We start from the raw sequence: 24,237 nt of genomic DNA, 5'->3' as shown, positions 1-24,237 counted from the left end.
GTCCTGACTTTAACATGGCGTAATCGAGGCCAAGATTGTATCATGATCCCGAATGAGGGGATATCCCCAAGTTACCGATTCAATTGCCAATTGCTCAAGTATAAAGCAAGTCACTCATCGGCTCGATCTTGACCTGAGCACTTTCAATCATCTTCTGTGCCATCATGAAGCCCATCACTTGGTTCTTACCCTTGGCTGCCGCTGGCTTGGCATCTTTCGCTGCTGCTGACTGGCAGTACCGTTCTCGTCCTGACCTCGCAGTCCCGAGACTTAACATCACAGTCCCTGCTGACCGAGACTTAGTGGAAAAGGGCTACATCTTCGTTACCCCATATGAGGGATTCGCTGATGGTCACAAAGGGCCTGTTCAGCCTGGGGCTTACATATTCCGTGACGATGGCGAACTAGTCTGGTCTGGCCTCGGCTATCACTCAGGATGGGTCGCCAACTTTGTCCCAGACACCTGGAATGGTGAGACCTATCTCCGTGCGTTCCAGGGCAAATTGGACGGTACTCATGGTCGCATGTACGGCTATCATGTTCTCCTTGGGAGTGACTATGAAGTGGCCAAAGTTGTCCGGGCCAAATCTCATAGGCTCACTTCAGCGCACGAGTTCCGTCTTGTTGATGGTAAGACGGCGCTGATTGAGAACCCGACGCCTAGGGTTGTCTCTCTGAAGCCCTGGGGAGGTGATGAGGGACAGAACTGGATTGTTTCTGGCGGATTTCAAGGCATGTATAGCTGCTCCTCGACGATTTGTTCCATGGTTAACCATTCATACAGAGGTAGATATCGAAACAGGCGATGTCTTGTTTGAATGGCAAAGTCTTGATCACGTCGACCCAAAATGTAAGTTGAGGTTCTAACACTCCGCATTTGCTTGCCCATACTGATAAACTCATCAGACAGCGCGTTTCCTCTGGACTTTGGTGCAGGTCTGCCTGGATCTGGCAGGAATGAAACTGATGCCTGGAACTACTTCCATATCAACAGCGTTGACAAGGATGATGAGGGTAACTATCTCTTGTCTGCCCGCAACATCGCTGCCATCTTCAAAATCAATGGGACAAGTGGAGATATCATCTGGCAGCTTGGCGGTTTCCATGGTGGGTCTTCGTTCCAAGTCTCACCCGAAGACCGCTTCTCATTCCAACATCATGCGCGATTCCGGGGCCGTTCTCCCGATGGAAGTCTTGAGTTCATTTCACTGTTCGACAACGGGGCTCATTCAGCTCCCTTTAAGATCCATCCGTTCTCCAGAGCCAGATACTTTGAGCTGGATCACAACAAGGGCACCGCAAAGGCACTTAGAACGTTTGATGCACCCGACGGTCTATCTGCCCACACCCAAGGCAGCGTGCAGATTCTCCCCAACAAAAACTTTTTCGTCAACTGGGGTCAGGCCGGCGCCGTGACAGAGTTTAATAAGGAGGGCAAGGTCTTATTTCACAGCTACCTAGATTCCGCACCTGAGGGAATCTTTGTCCAAAGTTACCGAGGTTTCCGAGCCAACTGGACTGGAACTCCGAGCGAAGAACCAGCTGTTGTCGCATTCAAACGAAGTGACCAGACTGGATTGGATGTGTATGCTTCTTGGAATGGAGACACCGAGGCAGCATCATGGCGTTTCTACGCACCGTCTCTAGACCATTCGCAAGACCAGCTTCTGGGAGAGTTTGAGCGCAAGGGTTTCGAGACCTATGCTGAACTTCGGGATTTTTCAGTTGATGGGGAGATTCTTGTCACTGCCGAGGCAGTGGATGCGAATGGCAAGGTTTTGACTCGCACAAAACCTGTTGTTGCCCGAGCCGAGGTGCAGGTGCCCCTTCCAGAGGAGTTTGACCGTATCTTTGATCCGGAGGAGCTCTAAGCAGTTTAATCACTTAGAATATAGCAAGAACACTCCTATATGATAATTTTACGGGCTAAAAATAAACTAAGAATCTGATAGTTGTTGCCATGGAAGCCTTGCAAGGGTGAAGAAAGACGGGAGCCCATAGCTATGGAACACGGGATAGGAACACCCTTAGCAGCTACCAAGTGGACACAGAAATTGACAAAACAGGGCCGTTGAGACTTCGCATCATGGATACTCTACTACTGTACACAAATATGTAGCTGCGGCTTGATTGGCTGTTGTAGGCCGATCTTCGCTCTTGTGGCCGATTCTCGGAATCCCGACCCAGCATCAAAGTCCGTGTCCGTAGGCCTTCCATAGCGCCCGCATCCAATCAGGTATGACTCCTCTGACTGAAATGATTCTATGAGCAAGCTACTGGCACGGAATTCACAAAGATTGCGAGTCAAATCCGTTTATGAGAGGCCGGATTTTGGGATTGATTTGTCCTCCGTCAGCCGCCCTGATTGATGAAAGTCGCCGATTGGATTGGAACATCACAAGCGCAAAATGACGGGTTGGGAGTGACAACCTTAATGATAGTGATAATGGCTATATAAGGTTGCCAAGACCTGCTCAAATAGGCTGCCAACGGACAACCACCTTCATACATCTTCGTCCCCATCGCTCACTCAACATGGCCGAGAAGCTGACATACACTGAACTCCCTCCTCGGATGAAGCCAGTGTCCGAGTTGAAGCCATCTCCGGAGCAAGTGGTAAAACGTCTCGCAGAATTTGGCCCCCTGATCCCCCGGCAACCCGATACTGATGGCTCCGTTGAGCATTTGTGCGGTGCCACCTTCACTCATCATTTTGTGGAGTCACCCGGAGACTACGATACTGTCAGCTTCCACTATGTGACGTGTGGTAGCGAGGGGAAGCAAAAGCCGGTTGTGTTCCTGCACGGACTTCCCGATTCTTGGTTTGAGTGGCATCAACACATGACATCCCTTGCGGAGGATGGTTACTTTTGTATCGCTCCAGACTTGAAAGGGTATGGACAGTCGAGCAAGGAACCAGGCGATTACCGACACGAGGGAGCCGCAGAACAGTTGGCTACCATGTTGCTCAAGAGTGGCATCGAGAAGTTCTAGTAAGTGCCCTTTCATAGTAGCACTGAGTATGCCCTGATAACCCCTGCCACAGTCTTGTCACGCACGATCGTGGAACTGTTCAAGGCGATTACATTGCTGCTCTCTTCCCAGACCGCGTCCTTGGCTACGTCCGTGGAGAACAGCACCTCATCCACTACAACCCAACTCTTTCATCTCAGCATGCCTTGTTCCTCCACGCCCCATACAACGGCATTATGGAGGATCCACAGCGGCTCGCCTTGACAGCCTACATGTGGTTCACTGCTCGGGAGATTCCTGATGGAGCTGCAACCCTGCAGCGTGTGGCTCAAGAGCTTGCTTACGAAGGAATCAGCAAGGCCGTACCTCGATACTATGGTGCAAGTACCTTTCACCAAGAATGGCTCGACCGACGCAGGAGGCTCATGGGCAAGTGGGAATGCCCGATTGTCATCATGCAGGGCTACGATAGCCCAACTCAACCGCGCGAATGGTTCGACCTTGAAGAGATCCAGGGGCTTGTTCCTCGAGCCAAGGTATTGGAGGTCAAGTTCATTCCTGGTGGGCACTTTTGGCCCTTGGAGAGCCCAACTGAGACTACTGCCGCGCTACGTGAGGCACTGAAGGCATTGGGGGGCCTGTAACTTATGGGATGAAATGATGACTTAGGTATTCTCTAGAATCTAAGAGATAAATCGTGAAGAGTTTCTGCAGCGTGATAATCATTCTACGTATTCTTAAGGCTAATTTTAAGACTGTACTGCCCGTATTCTCTAATTAGACAATCCTGATCCTGGCCAGAATACCACAGTGATCGCTCACTCTGGCATCCATCTTCGTTTGTCTTGCCCTGAAACTTCCCAAGAATCCCAGTTGCTTGAGAGTGTTGAAACGTTCTTCAGAGACATATTCCTTGTGCAGTTTCTTCACGACCTGTCCTCCCACAACTTCCGTGTCCTCTTTCTCAAGCTCCCACACTTCAACCGCAGTCTTCAACCCAGCCCCGAAACAACGGACCCGTTCTGAGCAGTTCAACGAATCCTCGAACGCCAAGGACTCGATGGCGCCAGCGTAGAGGAATTTATCGAAGCGCTTCGGGCCTCGATGTTGAGAAGACCTGTCGCCCCAGGTGCCTCCGCCCTCCTCATGTTGACAATTGCCGCGCTGTTGGGCTATCATTTGGCTGTCCTCCCATATATCTCCTAAATCCACCCGTGATTCCTTGTGGGAGGTGTGTTCTGACTTGTCGATTGCATTCATGTCGCCTCCTACTACTCCTCCGATTACTCGGGAGCCGGGTAGAATGGGCTGTTTTAGAAGGTCGGATATGACAGCTAGCTGCCCTCGCCGATATTCCTTGCCTTGCCAGAGTGATTCGAGGTGTGTCGTACAGAGACGGACGCATTCTTGGTGGTTGCTTGTTTCCTCCTGGCTAAAGGTATGGGTATGGATGTCCACAGCAAGAACATCTCTCCCCATGTTCGTCACAAGAGGTGCGCGGAAACAGGCCGTGACCAGTAAATTCTTGGATGCCATCATGATTGTGAAGCATGACGTCTCTCTCTGAACGGATTGCCTTAAAGCGGACGACGCATCGAGTGTAACCTTTAGGGGAACCTCGGGGGGCTTGTCATCAGACAGAACGAAGTTGCGCTGTGCCCAGGGATGCCCAAGCATGGCGCGTAGAGAGGTGGGAGACACTTCTTGTAGCATGACTGCAAGGTTCTGAGGTTCAGCACCAAGTATCTCTTCCAAATGAGCCAGAGAAGCCAGCATCCGAGCCGCAGGATCCGGGTCAGACCAGTTGAGATTCCAAGACGCAGTCGTTAGAACGCTTCAGCGACTCAATCCAGGGTTCACGGCCGTAACCGGCCGCCAGGCCGCGGAGTGTGGGTGAAAGTCTAATGGCTCAATGCGCTGAGGCTGAATCAAGTGATGAGGGATGTAGGCTTTTGAGCTGTTATTGGAGTGAATCTGATGGCTCATTGAGCCGATCACATGACGTGAGAGGAAGGGACTGGGAAATGGCGCTGGCCTCTGCCAGAGAGTGGATGATCCACGTGTGATCAGGATGCGTCGAGTAGCCATATTGAAGTAGCTATGTAGGTATTGCTGATTAAATGAAGGTGAAAGTCGGAATATTGAGCCTGCGGCAGGCAGCGATGTCTTAAATAGGTGATTGAAACTTTCGAAGATAAGAATACTGCTGGGATCCAACTGACCCAACGATTTAGGTTTTCTTGCTGCGTCAAGAATTGGACAATGTCTAGAAGTAAGTAGAAGAAATGGATGGCCACACGAGCAAGAATCAATGCGATGCTCGTGCCATCCAACGTGGCTGTCTCCTGGCTCACCTCGGAGATGTTGGGGCAAGATCAAGCCAACCACCGCACAATGCGCTCATCAGCACACAACTCTTCTCCCGTCCATTCCATCCATCCTATCCATCCCAAACCATCACCATGACTGTCCAGCAAGCTACCCTGGAGTCTGCCGCTCTTGCCGTTTTCGCTGCCGCGAAGAAGATTTTGGGAGATGAAGCAATACCCTCAAAGGCTGTTATTGTTGGTGGAGCAGCGCTTTGGCGCCTGACCCGACACCGTCCCACTGCCGTGAGGTTAACTTTACCGAGCTCTCAAACCATATTGCTGATCATGGATCATCCACGACGTAGGATATTGATATCTGGTTGACTGGCCAGATGAAGCCCCGAACGTTGAAGCGAGCAATCCTGTTGGTCGACCCAGCCTTCCGCCTCAACATGGAGGCTATTCGTGGCCTTACCTACCAATGCCCCTCATCACGTACCATCGTGCCCGTTGACTTTGTCAATATCAAGCCGGTAATTTTAAATGCTAATATAGACATCGTCTATCTATGTCGATGAATACTGACTGATACATATAGACCCCTTTCGTCCCTCGAAGCGCCATAATCAGCAAGCTGGGAGACAACGAGCTATTCTGGGCTGATAGAGATGATATCGTTGTCCTGAAGGCGTAGAGCGCCACAGAGCGGTACAAGGAAGAGAAGAGAGACCGAGACATTGCTGACATGCAAAAGCTTCTCGAGATGGTGCCTGGACCATTGCTGTTTGCTGGCTCTGAGCAGGCTGCCTGGAACAAGGAATTTGTGAAGGGACTCGTACCTTTCCTTATTGAGCACAGTGGGTGGTCGGAGGATAAGTGGTTGGGAATGATGGGACTTCATTCAGCTCAATGATGGTTCATGGGTTGGCAATTTTGTTAATGGCCGAAGCAGAGAGAAATGATGACAGGGGAAGAGATCCACGCAAAATATTGAATTAAATGATGAAACCCCAAATATCCAGGCCAGCCATGCCGTGTTATGATCTGAAATTCTACATGAAGATGGGAGAGAGATAGTGATATTGGCAATGTCAAAAAGCCTCCATATACGGCCGAGTTAAGGAAAATGTTAAATAGCTGGGGAGTACCGTTAGTTTCTGCCACACGTGACTAGAGAGCGTGAATGATCCATAGTTGATTCTGAGATACCGAGTAGCCATATTGGGCGATATTGGTTGAATGGGAAAGAAAACAGGAGTCTTGCGTGCGTCGCAGGCAGCGGCGGTTTAAATAAGTAATCAGAGAGGCAAAAAACAAGCTCAATTATTAGGTTCAGGTAAAGAAAACTCTGTTAGTGACAATGACAGAAAGAAGGTTTATGATAATCGGTATGATTACTCTGTACCTAGCCTTAGAGGAGGTATAGAGCGGGATAACAGGCTTTAAGATTGAGGTTTAGAAAACTAGAGGCAAAGGAAGGGCTAAGGCGAAGGTTTTCCTTAGACCTGGATTGGCCAAGGAAAAGAGGCTTTCAACTTGCTCAAGCTGGCAGAATTGATCATGGCCACGATGAGCCTGAGTGAGTTCTGGCATGCGAGTCCCGGAGGAGTCAAGTGATCTTGCTATCTGAGCTCCGGAATGACGACCCGCCGTTTCAAGGTGGGCTGGCTGGGAGAACAAAAATATGCGGTTGAGTGCTGACAAAGATGAGGCACATTGAATTGAAATTCGAATTTGAATCGAATGTAAATCAAATCTAAATTAAATATAAATCGAATCTAAGCCGAATCTAAATGAAATCCAATAGGATATATGAAACCAGCTATCTATATCGCCAAAAACCTAAAAGAGAACCAAAAATGTGAAAGAACTAGCTTGAAAACATATACAAGAACTGATTTAAGAAAGCTCATCCGCTGATCGAAACTCTAACCTCGGTATGGTGCGCTCTGGACGCGAGACATAACCCAACAGAAGAAGTGTCTGAAGGCGAAGAGTGGGAAAGTCGAGAACATCCTGCATCCTCAAGTCGAAGCCCGCCTTTTCACAATGACCTGCTAGTTCAGCCGCCTTCAGAGAGTCTCCACCCAAGTCAAAGAAAGAATGATCCAGATTGATGGGGGGTGATATCTCGAGGACTTCTTTCCAAGAGCACTCAATCTGAGTCAACATGGACCGTGCTGCGCCTGTCATCTCTGTAGAAGAGGGTTGTGCTTGAAGGGGCTCTGGTGCTTGAGATGACAATTGGCTGGTTGAGGGATGCAGGATGGAAGCCACCGTCTGTTCGGGTAGCTCATTCATGGCATGAACAAGACTCAGATACGTGTCCATGAGAGACTTGGCTGCGGGAGACGAGAGAGTGTGGGGACTGTAGGTGAATCGGAATGAGGATTGCCCATCTTTCTCCGGCCATGCCAACAGCCAGCATGCCCCGGACTGTAAAAGACCACCGCCATAAACGGCACTGCCCTTGATTGTCCACGGTGTGTTGGCCTCAACTGTAGGCTCCTTGGGGTCCGGGATGTTCTGGTACTGGAAGATTGTACCGAGGCTCGATGAAGACCTGGGCCACTGAGCCTGTTCGATGATGCGGTTGGTTGGTGTAGCCTCAAACGGAATACTCTGGATCTGCTGTTCGTGGATACTGGCGACAAGATCCGACACAAGTTGACTCATGTTGAGCCGGACTCGAACGGGGACAAAGTTGATGCAAGGTCCAACGACCTCTTGCGCACCTTCGAAAGGCGCGAACCGTCCAGAAACAAGATTCCAGAATGCCACGTCCGTTAATCCAGAGATAGCTGATAGGGTAAGAGCCCATGCCGCTTTCAGCAGTGTTCCGTAATTGTAACCTGCTTGTCGGGATTTCTTGAACTGGAAGGGGATGGTTTGCATCCAACTGTCGCTCATGACAGGTTGCTGGGTTGACAGGGGTAGGTCGGAAACAATGGTCAAGGTGGAGTCAAGTAGCAGCTCCCGCCAGAAGGTGTCCGTCGTTTCGTTGGAAAGCTCGAGTGTATGTTGGATGAAACGGTGGTAGCCTGGCGAAGTAATAGGCCCATTAAGGAGGCCACAGTACGCTGAACAGAGATCATTGAAGATAGTTGTAAGAGAAAAGCCGTCATATTGAGCATGAGATAGGCCCATGGCGATTGTTCGGAGTCCGCTCTCAGGGTCAATCAAGAGTCTGAACCGCGTGGGGATCCGACCGAATCGAACAGGTTGATCGACGTCCATGTCGATGATGGAACACATCTTATCCGGTAGGTCCTGTGACATCATGACCTTGAAGTCAACTCTGGATCCTGTGGTATGCACCGCCTGAAAGCATCGGTCGTGCTTGAGATGGAAGCTGGTTCTCAAGATGGGATGACGATCGACCAATATCTGACAAGCGGCTTGCACATGGCTGGGCGCAACGCAGTCGTCTAACGCGAAGAATGTCCATGCGTAGTACGAGCGTGGCCATTTCTGTGCTTCGATCAGAAACGTCGTTTGTGTGTAAGAGGCTGGGTAGATGGCTTCCACCTCAGCAATTTCCAGGTCGACTGGGAATCGACTAGACATTGACTTGAGGTTGGAATGCTTCATCACACCGCAGGACCGGACGTCATGTGATGTGTCTGATAATGAAGGTGAAGCTTCAGAGGAATCATCCGTGAGAGGAGTCTTGAGGGAAGAGTCAGGCGTGGCTGGAGACCTATCAGGACTCTCTGAGGCATTTCGACGGGATGTAGTAGCCCCACGGCAGCGAGAAGCCATACCGGCAAGAGTCTTCTCAGCAAATACATCTTGGGCGGCGATGTAGATCCCGCTGCGCCTCAAGACGGCAACGAGCATGATGGCTGTCAACGAGTCTCCTCCAAGTCGGAAGAAGTCATCTTGAGGTTGAATGTCAAAGTCAGCATCCTTGTGTAAGACTTGAAGCCATGCCTCCTTGATCGCCTCTTCCGTCTCGTGAAGCTTTGCCGAGGGCGTGTTTTGGGTCTTGGCGGAGGGCACTCGTTGATATTCGGATGTATGCTTCGAAGTGAGACCTTCAGCTGCAGCAATGAGTTTCTTGCGGTCCGTCTTGCTCGATGCCATCAACGGCCAGTTGAAGACGGGAAGCCAGAGCTGTGGCACCATGTACTCCGGTAGTTGCTTTAGAAGCTCACGTTGAGTGGCTGCACCGAAGGATAGGAACTCTTCCGACGGCGAGCAAAAGATGGACTCCTCAACGGGATCTCCTTGGCTACCGTTGAGTTGGACGAAGGCTGCCAAAATAGGAATCTCATCGCGGTGCATCTTGGCAACAGCAACGCGCTGGACTCGTTTCTCCCAAGACGAGGCACCAATCGCGGTCTCAATCTCGCCCAGCTCGATTCTGAGGCCTCGAAACTTGATCTGCATGTCTTCTCGTCGACCGACGATCTCGACATGTCCGTTGACGTCGAACCGAGCAAGATCACCCGTCTTGTAAAGCCGCTGCTCACCCACTTTGGCCAGCCAGGACACATTGTCCAGGAACGCTGCGCTTGTTTTCTCTGGATCGTTGAGGTAGCCACGAGCAAGAGTCGAGCCCGTTACCACAAGCTCACCCACGGAACCGATAGGGACGAGGTGGTTGTGGTCAAGGCCATCAACAATCCAGAGTCCAGCGGCCAATCGCCTCCCAACCTGGCCAACTGCCGAAGTTGCCGTGAGCTGGCCCATGGCGCATGCAATGCCAGCTTCAGTGGGACCATAGGCGTTGAGCATGAGTTCAACTGGTGAATTGGGGCCTGTCCATTTGCGTAGCAGTGCACGGTTGGCCATCTCGCCTCCAACAGCAAGGGTCTTCAGGCTGGGCATGTTTGAGGGCTCCAGTAGATTGGCGACAGTGGGAGTGAGATCGGCAAAGTTGATATGCTTTTGTTGGATAAATCTCTCGAGAACATCGACGCCCTGGCTCTCAGAGGGGATGCAGACGCAGCCTCCAAATGCGAGGACAGCAAAAATGTCTACCACGCTCGCATCAAATGTGTAGGAGCTGAACTGCAGAGAGCAGCGTCGGATGCCTTGGCTCGCGTGTTGATAGCGTTGCGCATGCTCGAGAATACTTCGACTGGCGGCTTTGTGTTCCATGACAACGCCCTTGGGGGTACCGGTGCTGCCGGAAGTGAAGATGACATAGGCTATGTCATCGGGAGAAGAAAGGCGCAGCTGTGTAGGGGTGTCTTGAGTTTGTAGATGCTCCGGGCTGATCACCAGTGTTTGAACCGAGAACTGCCTGCGAGTAGCTTGCAGAGGAGACACAATGACAAGCCTGGCCTGAATCTCGTTGAGAATCAGCTCTGTACGTGCCTCTGGATGGTTCGTGTCAAGCGGAACATAGCCTGCTCCAGCTTTCATGACGGCGAGGATGGCTATGATCATGAAGCGTGACTTTTCCGTGCAGATGGGCACGAGATGACCTGGTCTCACACCATATTCGTCCTGTAGGTGGATCGCAAGGGCTTCCGAAGCTGCGACAAGCTCTGTGTATGACATTTGCCCATCGTGACAGTCAATGGCCATCTGGCCGGGGTACCGCTTGGCAGTTTCTTCAACCAGCTTGTGGAGCTGTGTTGGGCGAGATGTGTCCCCGGATGAGTTCCACTGGATTGTGCGTTCAAGATCAGCCCCTTCCGCTAGTTCCCATAGAGAGGCGCGGATGGACGAGGCACCACAAGCACCACGATGCAGGATACCAATCATCTGTTGGAACTGTTGAAGGATGTGGGCTACTTCAGGCGCTGTCAGCAGCGAGCGATCGTAGGCAGCTGAGACAGACAGACGATAAGTGGTTGGGTTGTGACTGCACTCCATGACGAGGCCAAATGGCTCACTGAGACCATCGGCAGCCTCTTCTTCAACCATTCGTTGTAAACCGAGAGGTAGAGTTCCATCTGCGAGCTGACTCGGCTGCACGACCAATAAATTCACGCTCGTGCAGGCGCCACGGGCTGAAGAGCTGATGCCTCGGATACGACCTAGGCCAAAGTGCTCGAAAGGAAGCATTGACAAGGACTGGTCATGAACATGCTCCAGAAGGTCAGAAAGGGTGTCGTCGAGGTTGAACTGCAAGCGCACGGGTGTGGTGGTGATAGTCGGACCAAAAATGTCTTCAATGCCTTCCAAGGGAGCAGTACGACCAGATACTGTGGCAGCGAAGCAGATGTCCTTGCTTGCGTCCGAAGTACGGCTCCTCATGCTAAGGATGACGGCCCATGCTGCTCGGGCAACGGTGGCGAAGGAAAAGGGACTGGCAGAAGTCCAGCTCAGAGTGCTCTCCAGTGTTTGACTTGTTGCGGAGTGGGCTTCGGGGGCATAATCTGGAGAAGGAAGAGCAGGGAAAGCCTCTCGTTGGTGTCCTTCGAGCTGGGTTTGCCAGAAAGTGGCAGCTTCTTCCTTATCCGCACCTTGCACAAAATCGACAAAATTGCGGTAGGAGGGCCTGGCCTTGGGTGGTGCAGATGATGCGAATGCGTGCTCAAGATCCTGCCAGAGTGCTGCCGAGGAGAAGCCGTCAAAGATGGAGTGATGCCTCCAAAACTCAAAGATGAAGCCGTTCTCAGAAGGTCGAAGCCTGTACCTCATCAAGGACGTTCCAAGCCCCATCTCCGGGGCTTCAACATCGGAGTCGGTCCACTCGCCAGGACGGCGCGTCACAACTTGAACCATTTGGACCCGATTGTCCATAACGGCGGAACAGATTCGAGTCCGGAGGATGGGGTTGGACTGATGAACAATGTCCCACGAGGCTCGGAGTTTGTGACGATCCGTGGATGAGGGAACAGAGAACATGCTGTGGTCGATGTACGCTCCAGGTTGCCTCACGGTTGCAGCCATGAGTGCCTCTTGAGTTGGTGTACACGGATATACATCCTCAATGTCACTAACAGAGAGATTGCAGGCTTGAGAGACTTGAGCCATCAGTTCAGGGTCACACTTTTGCCTAACAGCGGTCTGGCTCTTGTGCTCTCGCTCGACGGCATCGGGCTTTGACTGATTACTTTCCAAATGCCTGGCCATTTGCTCTAGTTGTGGCATTCGCAAAATGTCCGAAACCTCGAGTTTGAGTCCAGCGCCGCGGCACAGAGAAGCCAGGCTGATGGCGTGAAGCGAGTCTCCGCCAACGCGAGTAAACTGGGTATCCAGCCCCAAATGCTTCGGATCGACCTTGAGGACCTGAGCCCACAGTCCTTGCAAGATTCGTTCAAAGACGGTTGAAGGCTCTCGAACCACACTCGAAGAGCCTTGATACAGAAGCATCTGATCCGGAGCCAGTTGGGCGCCCAGTTGTTGTAGTAACTTCCGATCCGTCTTCCCGCTTAGGGTAGGTGGAATACGCGAAAGCGGCAAATAGGCTCGTGGAACCATGTAGGGAGGTAGCTTGCCGTCAAGCCGCGTTTGGACGTCTTGAATGATGGCGCGAATCTTGGAAGACACAGGTAGAAGAAGCTCCTCTTGGCGAGCCTCTTCCCTGGTCAAAGTGAAGAAAGCTACAAGTGCATCGGAGCCACCACCTTGTAGTGTAATCTTGTCAACCACGGCAGAGGCCACGGATGGGCATTGTTCAATGTTGTACTCGATCTCGCCGAGTTCGATGCGGAAGCCGTTGAGTTTGACTTGAAGATCTCTTCTGCCGATGTATGTGATGGACCCGTCGGCATTCCGCTGAACAATGTCTCCTGTGGCATAAAACCGTTCATACCCCGGCTTCGCCCATGGCAAGTTGCTCCCATCGATGAATGCTGCTTGTGTGCGCTGTTCATCCTTGAAATATCCCCTGCCTAGGGTTGGTCCAGAGACCAGGAGTTCTCCTGGACATCCAATAGGTGCGAGAGATGTGTAGTCACCCCGGTTAACGACCCAAAGATAAGCTCCAATGGCAAATCCAATGTTGTTGGGATCACTGTTGGCCGTGACGGTTGGGTTTTGGCTTGCGTCGACACACGTCTCGGTTGGGCCGTACGAGTTGATGAGTCGAACACTCTGGCTCCATGCCTCCATAATTGACTTGGACAGAGGTTCGCCGCCAGACCGCAATGCCTTGATTGATGGGACACGGCTTGGTGATTGAACCAAGCTTTGGATCGTGGTCGGAGTCAAGTAGGCGAACTCGATCTGTTTCTCGTTGATGTAGCCGCAGAGGTCTCCGAGTCGTCGATCGTCGGGTGGGATGAAGAGACAACCACCGTGAAGGAGTGTCATGTAGATCTCGATGATATTGACATCAAATGTGTAGGCGGCGAAGGAGAGGGTGCGCGTTCCGACTTGGTAGCCTGTGTGATGGCGGCCGTTCACTAGGACCGTCGTCGCCAAAGCCGAGTGCTCAATCATGACTCCTTTTGGTGTTCCTGAACTACCAGAAGTGAAGAGGAGGTAGGCAAGATCTGAGTAAGAGCGAGAATCGTCACTGTCATCTACAGCGTTGCCCCTGGTGGACCCTTGGGAAGATTGTTTCTGGAGCTGCGCAACGTCCCAAGTGACGGCTGGAAGTGACAAGTCCTGAGCCAAATGGTCGTAGTTGGCTGTAGTCACCACCAACCGGGAATCAGTTTCGCCTATGATGAAGCATAGACGATCCAGCGGAACATCTGGTGGAAGAGGGACATAGGCTGCTCCAGCCTTCAGGATGGAGAACATCGCGACGACCATGGCCGCGCCTTTGCTCATCAACAGCGACACGAGATCTCCTCGACGTACGCCGTGCTCAGACCGGAGCTTGAATGCCCCAACAGACGATAAGGTTTCCAACTGCTGATACGAGAGGCTGGCATCAGGACCCTCAACCGCGAGCAAGTCGGGCCACTGAGATGCTCTCTCGCTGAAAACCTCATCCACGAGTCGGTGGCAGGCGTCAATTTCGGTGCTGTTCCAATCAAACTCTTGATCCAGCCTCTGTTGTCCAGAGAGGTCCAAGTGGCCAATGGTAGTGTTTTGACCCAAGCTCAACTGCTTAAGTGTCTGAGAGAAGTGGTACGCAATCCACTGGGCATCGTCACCGGACATGAGACGGTCATCGTAAATGATGGTGACTGTAAACTTGGCATCTCCAGTCGGCCGACAATCGACGATGACACAATCCGAATCGATGAAGCCCTTGGCCAAGTGGTCCTCGGGTATCAGCAAAGCTTCCGTGTCCTCAGCAGTCGGTGGTTGAACGACGAGCATGGAGCTAAAATTGCAGGCCTGCAAGGTGTCGTCGTCAATCTTTCGGATATTGGACAGACCGTACTGCTCCCATGGCATGGATCGGATGGCCTCGCCTTGGACTTTCTGTAGATAGGATTGGGCTCCGTGCTCCCGCACTGGACGCAAGCGACGGGGAATGGTTGCCAGGGTAGGACCAATGAGCGTGTCAATTCCCGGAACAGGGGCTGTTCGTCCAGACCGAACGATACCAAAGCAGACATCTTCGGAGTCAAAGTATCGCCCCAGAAGCACACCCCAGGCAGCTTCCGCGAGAGTTGACAGCGTGTGTGGAGACTTGTTGCTGAAGCCAACAGTGAGAATGTGCTTTCGATTCGCAGCAAACGTCTCGTTGGGCCGCACTTGAGGAAGTGAGCCAACTTGGATGTCGGCGAGCTGAGTCTTCCAGAAACTTTGGGCTTCAGAGCTGTTGTATAGATCCAGGGAGTGGCGGACAAATGAGGAATACGCCTGTTTGGGTGGAAGCTGGGTCTCTGGGTCGCGATACAGTTTCTGTACCTCGTCCTCCAGAAGGTTCATAGACCAACCATCAAAGACTGCATGATGCTGAGACAGAACAAGATAGGAGGATGAACCTGAGGTAATGATTGCACATCGAGAAAGTTTTGCTCCATACTCAAAGGCTGTGAGACTATCCTCCTGCAGGAAATCGTCAATGGTCTCTGAGGATATTTGGCACACGTCCACATCTTCCCTGGTGACAACCTGCAGACCCCGATAGTCCGAGTCCAGAACGATCCGAGTTCTTAGAATATCATGGCGCTTCCACAGGGTTCCAATAGATTGAAGGAGGTTGTCGATTAATATCTCAGGGGGTAGTCGGAAAACCTCCTGGTTGAGGAAGGCACCTCGTGTCTTGGCAGATGCGATCATGAGGGATTCTTGGATGGCAGTGCAGGGATAAACATCCAAAACGGACTCGATGGGAACATGGCACTGGGTAGCAACCTTGGAGCGAAGAGTGCCCTCTTCTATCCAAGGAACCAGGGCGAATGGCGTGGGGGCAGCGATACTCTCACCAGTGTGCACCAAACTTTGCGAACTTGAACTCTGAACCATTTCTTCGAGAGTGGTCGATTGAAAGGTCTTGGTTCCATCAATGACCAAGTTGCGCTGCCGAGCAAGTGCAAGTATACGAATCATGGTGATGGAGTCACCGCCCAACGAGGAAAGGGAGTCGTCTAGGCCAATCTTGTCTTCCGTGATCGACATGACCTCGGCAATGATCGAAAACAAAGTCCTTTGCTCTGCTGTCTCGGCGTCTCTCTTTGACCCCTTCTGCTGGAATCTGTAGCTTTCCAGTGAAGATTCGACATCAGCACGCAGGCGTCGACGGTCAATCTTTCCTGATGCCGTTGTGGGCCAGCTCGCGCAGGGCACATAGACAGTGGGAACCATGTACTCTGGGAGAGCTGAGCGCAGGCGGCTCTGTGTCTGACTCAGAGCTGCCTCGTCGATATGTCCCGCTGGCAGAGGGCCATTGTAGACTCCAGTTCCAAGCTCGCCGGTAAGAACAAACGCCACGAGTGTTGCGGAGGGTAGCACTTCCACCACACAGTCTGTGAAGTGACCCGATCTCCTGATGTGAGACTCGATCTCGGAGAGTTCAAGACGCTGCCCATGGATCTTGGTCTGCAGGTCCTTCCGACCCATGTAGATGATGGATCCATCCGGGGCATAACGCGCCAGGTCACCGGTGCGATAATAGCGAGTCTTGGAAGTTAAATCTGGCCAGATAGCCCAGGGAGGATTGACTCCGAAAACATCTTTCGTTTGCTCGGGTTTGTTGAGGTAACCATCTGCCACGGTCTCGCCGCAGATGACCAACTCTCCAATGGCTCCGATAGGGGCAAGATTTCCAGGCCCATCTGGCACCACGAGAAGGACGTTGCAAGCAGTTGCTCGTCCAATGTTGTGTGGATCTCCAGGCTGCAATGAGAGGTTCGTCGACGTGTGCACACTGGCTTCCGTGGGACCGTAGCCGTTCATCACTTGGATGGAACTCTCAGACCAGCTCTCGATGAGTTGCTTCGAAGGTGGCTCTCCAACTAGCATCAGTGATTGGACACTAGGGAGCTCTTGTGACGAGAGAAGCCCGGCGACGGTCGGCGTAAGAACCAGGTGGCTCGCTCGCAGTTGGTTGATGGCGTGGTCAAGGTTTCCATCAAGACGTTGACTCGGTGCAGGAAGGCAAACACAACCCCCAGCGATCAAAGTCGCAAAACTCTCCAGTAGACTCGTGTCAAATGTGCAAGTTGCAAACTGAAGCATCCGGGTTCGGTTGTCTAGCCCCATTGTTTCACTGATGTTTGAGAGAGACAAGGCAATGGCTGAGTGTCTTACCACAACTCCCTTTGGTGTGCCGGAGCTCCCAGAGGTGAAGAAAACATAGGCAGGATCTGAAAGGCTGTGGAGGCTCGACGAAACATGGCTCCCATCAACCTCATGCAGCATCTCGTCAAGGATGTAAGTGTGATAAGGGGCAAAGCTCTGGGCTTCGGAAGAGTCCGTTAAGACGACAGTATCCTCTCCAAGCTCAGAGAGAATTGCATGTCTGCGTTCGACCGGCAGAGATGGATCCATCGTTGTGAACGCTTTGTTGGCTTTCCAGACTGCCAGCATGCCCGTGAGAATAAGTGAAGGCATGTGATGGCAGAGAACGATCCGCGGGCTGTTGGGGGCGCGTTCACGAATCGCCTCAGAGAGCACGGTAGAAATGTCATCCAGTTCCTTGTACGTCGTCCGTTTCATCGTGTCAAGTCGCTCGCCCACGACAGCTTCGACGGCGGGAAGCTCAGGCTGTTGTGAAGCCACGTCTTGGAACATCTGGCAAATGCTCCGAGAGGGGGGGTCGGGAGGCGAAGGGTTCCATGCCGCAACATCGGCCATGTCAGCGGTACTAATCAAGTTCAACTCAGAAACTAGACGGCCTGGAAGTGCAAGCTCTCCCATTGTCTTCTCAAGCTGCTGAATGAATCGTTGTGCCTGGATCTCTGAGACGCAGCTGGGATCAAACTCGATTCTGAAGTCGACTGATCCTGTGGTCGAGCATATCTGCGCAATGATAACCAGAGGATACTCAACGTACATGGAGGACTCGTTGGTTAGAAGCTTTTCAATGATTCCAGAGGTGTCAGCGTCGCTGTCTTGGCCCTGCTGCACAACAAGCAGTGTCCTAAACCGGCTGGCGTTCTTGGGTCCTTGCTCTGGCAACCGCATGATGTTCTTGAGGCCAAAGTGCTGGTGATGACGCATATCCAAAATCGAGTTTTGAATAGTTTGGAGCAGAGAGCTCGTCGATTTCTGGGGAGATACGTGAACACGCATGGGAACAGTTGATAGTGTAGGTCCCATGACCGCCTCAAGCTCGGCGTTGTGGCGGCCGGAGAGAGTCATACCAAAGCAGACTTGGTCGGCAAAGCTGTAGGAAGATAGAAGCAGGGCCACAGCACCTGTTACAGAGGTAGCAGGGGAGACTCCAGACTTTTGAAAGAGATCCAAAGATACTCTTGTGCTCAGATCCAGGTGCTCGGTCGCTCGTATCTGATCTTCATGCTCCCCCACTGGCGGGAAGGAAGTCAATGGGGCGTCGCGGAGGGTCTCTGTCCAGTACTGGCTCGCAGATTCTGAGTCTGTCGCGTTGAGGGAATCAACAAACTTTCGGTACGGAACAGGCAAAGGCTTGACGCCCATGGGGTTCCTGTACCAGAAGTCGACGTCCTGGAGTAGAAGGTGCAATGTAGGGGCGTCGTACAAGGCATGATGCATGCGGATGACTAGCCTTATGGGATGCTGAGAGGAATCTGTGGCGATCTGGTATTGAAAAAGAGCATCGGTTTTCATCTGTTCCCTTTGATGTGGCGAGTGTTTGAGAACGACTTGAACTGGTCGCTCAGATGTGGACACAAGCCTTGTTCGTAGGATTGGGTTTCGTGAAGCGACCTTGTCCATCGCCCAGGTCAAGAGAGCAGTATCTGTGTCCTTCACCAATTGGAAAGCCATTTTGGCGTGGTATGCTGCCTTTTCGTCTCCCATGATACCATTCAGCGAGATTGCCATGAGTCCTTCTTGGAAGGGGGATGCTGGATACACATCCTCAATCTCGTCGGCGGTGACCCCAACTGTGTCTTCAATCTCTTGCCAGACCTCTGGAGAAACGCCAGCTGAAGCGGGAATGTTCTGCACCTCAACCTCAGCGTCAACGCCAGTGGCCTTCTTGTACCGCGCGACGGCTGCCAGGTCTCTGAGTCGTGGGTGGCGGTAGATTTGCTGGACTGTAATCTCCAGGTTGCTCCCCTTGGCGGCGCTCACAAGCTTGATAGCCGTGAATGAATCACCGCCGAGCCGGAAAAAGTCGGCTGCTGCACTCAAGCGCCCGGTGATGTTGAAGACCTTGCGCAGGACATTCTCCAACACCAGCTCGATCGGTGTCTCCAACTCTGTATCGACTGCCGTTTCCCCATCTGTCTCGTTGTCTGCTGTGATGATGAAGGGTGTCAAAGGCAATTTCTGCAGCTCGTCTCTGAGTCGCTTCAGGTCCACCTTGTCGGAAGCTGTCGAGGGGATGCACCGAACGGGAACGAAGATGGTGGGAACGTAAGCGACTGGGAGAAGCTCGAGCAAACGGGACCGTGCTTCGTGGCACATCTCACGGAAGTTGGAGTTACATTCATCAGGAAGAATGAAGGCTTCGTTTGTTCTGACGATGTTGGAGTTGACGGTGACAAAGGCAGTTAGCCGGGAGACCTTGTTGTCATCAACAGTACACTGGACCACTGCTGAAGAGAACTGCTCTCCGAGCTTCCTGAGTTGATCCTCTGCTTCTCCAGGATCGACACGAATTCCGTTGATCTTGATCATCCTGTCTCGACGGCCAAGAATGCGGACAGAACAGTCCTGTTCGTAACGTCCAATGTCTCCGGTGAGGTACACACGCGATGGGAGTTGTGATCCTTGCAATGAAGGAAGATTCACGAAACTCTTTTCCGTCAACTCTTTGTTGTGCAGATATCCCCTGGCAAGACTGTGTCCAGCAATGGCAATCTCTCCCGTGCAGCCCAGTGGTGCCTCGTAGAGCTGGCCGCGTTGATCACGTCGAAGAATAAGATGCCATCCAGTGACATTTCGACCGATGACACCAGGATCTGAGTCCACTGTCAGAGGATCCGTGACCGTCGTAGTGATGGAAGCCTCAGTGGGTCCGTATGCGTTGAGAAATCGTATCCGCGGTGCCCATGTCTGGATGAGAGCGCGGCTGGTCATTTCGCCACCAGTCATGATAGTCTTGAGTGTGCCAGCATCCCCAAGAGCAATAAGTCCGGTCATTGATGGTGTAAGAGTGGCTGAGTTGATCTTCATTCTCCGTATGGTCTCGGACAGTCTATTGAGTCGCTCGTCATCAGTGGGGACGCAAATGCAGACCCCAGACAGCAGAGGGATGAAGATGTCGGAAATGCTGACGTCGTAGACAAAAGATGAGAACTGAAGGTGTCGGTCGCCAGCTTGTAGGGCAAAACAGCGAGCAAGGTGAGTCAAGCTGGTACTCAACGCTCGATGTTCAAGCATCACTCCCTTGGGCATCCCGGTACTGCCGGATGTGTACATCAGCACAGCCAAGTCAGAAGGAGATGCTTGAGGAAGAAATGTATTAGATGAATCAGCATGGATTGGGTCTGTCCATCGTTCATCAATTGTGATAAGCTGTTGTTGCAAACTCTCGTATCGATCCGCGATGGAAGGCGAGCAGACGATGCTAGCGGCACCTGCATCATCCACGATTTTTCGAACGCGTTCAAGCGGCCAACTAGGCTCGAGTGGGATGTAAGCGGAGCCAGTCTTAAGGATTGCAAAGATGGTGATAATGGCGAGAGCAGACTTTTCCATGGCGATAGGAACAATCGACTTTGGTGACACATGACATGAAGTAGCGAGATAAGTTGCCAGGCTGCTGGAGACTAAATCAAGCTCTCGGAAGGTCAGGCTTTTTCCAGTTGCGCTTTCATAGATAGCATCATGGTCGGGGTAGACATCAGCTGACTTCTTCAGCAGATCGGGCAAGCTAACATCGACTGCAGCTCCATACGACTCGATCCACTCCAGCATGCGCTGATCCTGGTTCTCCGGCGACATCTGAATATCTCTAACAGTTTGTTCCGTAGAAAGCCCATAAAGGCTCTCAAGAGCTCTCTTCAGATGCCCAGTGACCATTTGAGCATGTTGCAGAGACAGAACAGCCGGGTCCGAGTTGCAGTTGATCAAGACCTTGTCATCTGCCAGCACCAACTCAAGAGAGAAGGGAATGCTATCGGCCATGCCTGAAGTTTGACCGTGGACCTCAGCCCAGAGTCCTTCGCCAGCCAGTCGCTCATCTTCAGGTTGCACGACGACGAGAGTCTTGAGTTGACAAGCAGTAGCAGCTCCTGGACCGCACTTTTTGATGTGCTCGAGACCATATTGTTGGTGGGGATTGATGGCAAGGATCTGAGCATGAACTCGTTGGAAGAAGTCTTGTAGCAACATCTGATGATCAAGGCTAGTTCTGAAAGGGACACATGCAAACGCCGGACCTATCATGTGGAACACTCCGTCAACAGGCGCATCTCTTCCTGCCAGGATCAATCCCATGGACACATCCTCGGTATCACCGTGCGTGGCCAGTATCAGTGCAGTGACGCCGTACAGAATGACGGCCGGCGTCACGCCGAATCGAGATGCCAGGTCTTGGAGCTTGAGTGTCACTGTGAGGGACTGGTGATCCGTAGCATGGACATCGTGATGAGGATCTTGTGGTTCAGGTGGAAACTCGACACCCTCGTAGCCATCAAGATATTCCGTCCAGAACCGGGCCGAAGCACTTCGCATCACCTCTCGCTCCCTGAGCTGATGTTGTACAAAGTGTGAGTAGAAAGTGCCGTCCAACGTCTTATCCTCTTCACCAAAGTATATCCTCTTGAGCTGGTTGAGCATCAGCTGCAAGGACCATCCATCGATGATGCTGTGGTGAATCCGGAGGTGAAACGTCCACTGCTGCCGGCTCTCATCCCAGAGGGCCAATCCGCGGCAAAGATCAGAGCCTAGCGACATGTCTGCCTTGTAGAGAGACTCGCTCCACTTGCATGGGCGATGTCGGACTTGGACTTGCAAGAACTGCTGTTCATCAACATCCCAAATAAGACGATTTCGCAGTGCTGGCTGTGAATCTATCAGAGCATCCCAAGCACGTTGCAGACCAGTAGGATCGACATCATGACGAAGAGACCAACTGAAGGCACATATGTATGAGCCAGGACATTTGATGTCCAAGGCCATGAGTGCTGTCTGGTAGGGTGTGCAAGGATAAATGTCCTCGATGTCGGCGACTGGGATTGAGCACATCTCAGCCACACCTTGTATCAAGGATGCCAGGGGCGTGCCTGGAGAAAGGAGGCTGAATGGTCGGTAAGGGGGCGTTGTTGTGACTGAAGTTGACGTCTCCTTCTCAGCTATTGGCTTACAACGCTTGATAAGCTCTCGTATCGTCTTTGCCGAGAAGATATCGGCGGCGTTGACGTCAACTCCAACGTCTCTTGACTTGCTAGCCATCCTAATCACGTCGAGTGAATCCGCTCCAAGGTCTGCAAGAGAGTTGGTAACGGGGATGGCTGAGGCAGGGCGAAGGAGGACCTCGGCCCATACTGCTTGCAACTGCCTCTCCTCAGGGCTAGCTTCAAGAGTATGATCCACCGCTTGGGAGCCATAGCCTTGGATGAGTTCGAGAAGGTCCTCTTGTTGCAATTGTTCCAGCCAAGACCGTAGCTGGAAACGATCCACCTTGCCACTGGAGGTTAAGGGTATCCTTCTGATAGGCCACCACATTTTTGGCATAGAAAGAGAAGGCAGCTGTTTTGAGGCCGCCTTCTTGGCCTCCCCGAGAATGGAGCAAGTCCATTTAGAAGATCCAAGGAGTGGGATCCGGTCTGTGGCGAAAGAGGATCCTGTGTCATGTGCATCAGGCACATTGCTCAACACAACAAAGGTCGAGAGACTCCCAGAAGAACTTCCACTTCGAGGCATGACTACAACACACTTATCCACCTGCGAGAAAGTGGCGATGGACCGCTCGACTTCAGCCAGGTCGATACGGATGCCGCGAAGCTTGACTTCGGCATCCCGACGGCCGATAAGTTTGATGGTACGAACTCCAGCTTTCGAGAGCTCTGATCGTCCAAGATCACCTGTGCGGTAGAATCTCGCGCCGTCGATGTAACACTCGGGCGGCTGAAACTGACCCTTGCTTGAAAGGTAACCACGAAGAAGTTGAGGACCTGCCACGCAAATTTCTCCAACTTCGCCCAGTGGAACCGGTCTCGCTTCATCATCAGCCAAAAGCCGTACATCGAGCCCATCGACTTGGCGGCCGACACATGCCGCATCGATGTCCTTGTTTTCGCTGAGGTCCTCGACGGTGCAGACAATTGTCTCAGTTGGTCCGTAGGCGTTGAACAACTTGACGTTATGTCTCCATCGATCAGCCAATGATTGAGGGAGAGCCTCCCCGGAGCTAGCCAACACCCGGAGGCTTGGCACCCTCTCATGATCAATGGTCTGAATAACGGTTGGTGTCAATTGCGTATAGGTGATTTTCATCTTGGCCAAGAATTCAGTCATGTCTTCCATCATGAGTTCCCGAGGAGCTATGACTAGGCACCCTCCACAGGCAAACGTCATGAATAGATCGAGTCCAAAGATGTCAAACGTAGGTGCGGCAAATTGTAGGGTCCGTGTGTTTGAGTCAAGGTTGAACATCTTGGTGAGCTCCATAGCGTTGTGTCTCACAGCTCGATGCTCAATCATGACACCCTTGGGGGTTCCCGTTGAGCCGGAGGTAAAGAGGATATGACAGAGATCCCTCTCGGAGCAAGAGTCGAGATCCAGATTTGTGGTAGTGTGGGGTAAGAGGGTGTCGTCTTGATACATCTCATTCAGGTGAATGACATCCAAGTCAGTTCTGATAGAATGTGTATTTGAGGTATAGTTCAAGATGAGACCAGCTTTGGAAGTCTCCAAGATATACTGGATCCGATCCTCACTTGCATCAGCGGGCAGTGGTATCCAAACCATGCCAGCCTTGAGAACAGCCAGAACCGCAACAACGAGAAGCGGCGACTTCTCTGAGGAAAGACCAACAACATCTCTGCCAGGGAGTTGTTTCTCGCGTAAGAAACGTGCCAAAGAGTTGGACCGGTTGTTGAGCTCGCGGTAGGTGAGACGACCCTGGGGAAAGAATTCCAGGGCACAGCTCTCAGGGCTCTTGGACACTTGGTCCTCAAAGATGTGATGCAGTAGTTGGCCAGGGTTTCCCACCCCGTGGATTTCCTGACCTCTTGCGTCATGGCTGGCGTCCATGTTGTAATGGTTGCTATTCGTCTGGGGAAAGAAAAGAGCGTAGTATGCTTAGCAACCAAGATAACAAGCCGAGGACACACAGTGGGGAGAAGAGCAATAAATCATTCAGCACCTGTCTTGGCCACCTTTTGAGGCGTCGATCAAAATGTTACCAGTAACATGGTCTCGGAGTCTCCATTCCAGCTCCGATACCCCTTGGGCTGGCTCAGGTACGGCTCAGGTACCCGGCCCACCCCCTGCAGCGCACCGTCTTACCAGGGCCGACCGCCAGTAGCTCGGTAGAATAGCCCGCCTCGTGCATCATAAATAACAGGGTCTTCGAGGAGCCCTTGACCTCTGGATCATCAGTTCC

The 24,237-nt window shown here is 52.2% G+C and overlaps 4 protein-coding genes across 4 annotated transcripts; 3 read left to right on the top strand and 1 right to left on the bottom strand.

Moving 5' to 3' along the window:
* Nucleotides 1-164: 164 nt before the first annotated feature.
* LRP88_04079 (uncharacterized protein) lies at nt 165-1,871 on the top strand (the record flags this gene model as incomplete). The annotated part of the gene is made up of 3 exons (XM_083240666.1): nt 165-630; nt 785-850; nt 907-1,871. 3 exons carry the CDS (start codon nt 165-167, stop codon nt 1,869-1,871), a joined length of 1,497 nt encoding a protein of 498 aa, XP_083103956.1.
* Nucleotides 1,872-2,535: 664 nt separating this feature from the next.
* Nucleotides 2,536-3,617, top strand: LRP88_04078 (alpha/beta fold hydrolase; the record flags this gene model as incomplete). The annotated part of the gene is made up of 2 exons (XM_083240665.1): nt 2,536-2,993; nt 3,047-3,617. The coding sequence occupies 2 exons, from the start codon at nt 2,536-2,538 to the stop codon at nt 3,615-3,617; spliced, it is 1,029 nt and encodes a 342-aa protein (XP_083103955.1).
* A 1,818-nt stretch (nt 3,618-5,435) lies between these two features.
* On the top strand, nt 5,436-5,976 carry LRP88_04077 (uncharacterized protein; the record flags this gene model as incomplete). Its single annotated transcript, XM_083240664.1, has 3 exons — nt 5,436-5,585; nt 5,648-5,815; nt 5,881-5,976. 3 exons carry the CDS (start codon nt 5,436-5,438, stop codon nt 5,974-5,976), a joined length of 414 nt encoding a protein of 137 aa, XP_083103954.1.
* A 1,205-nt stretch (nt 5,977-7,181) lies between these two features.
* On the bottom strand, nt 7,182-23,885 carry LRP88_04076 (uncharacterized protein; the record flags this gene model as incomplete). The annotated part of the gene is made up of 3 exons (XM_083240663.1): nt 7,182-21,859; nt 21,995-22,317; nt 22,567-23,885. The coding sequence occupies 3 exons, from the start codon at nt 23,883-23,885 to the stop codon at nt 7,182-7,184; spliced, it is 16,320 nt and encodes a 5,439-aa protein (XP_083103953.1).
* Between the last annotated feature and the right edge of the window lie 352 nt (nt 23,886-24,237).

The sequence above is a fragment of the Fusarium phalaenopsidis genome (assembly GCF_050370095.1).
Source record: "Fusarium phalaenopsidis strain FUZ10S chromosome Unknown contig_32288, whole genome shotgun sequence".
Lineage (NCBI taxonomy): Eukaryota > Fungi > Ascomycota > Sordariomycetes > Hypocreales > Nectriaceae > Fusarium > Fusarium phalaenopsidis.
The sequence above is the reverse complement of the archived record's forward strand: the minus strand, read 5'-3'. Positions and strand labels throughout refer to the sequence as shown.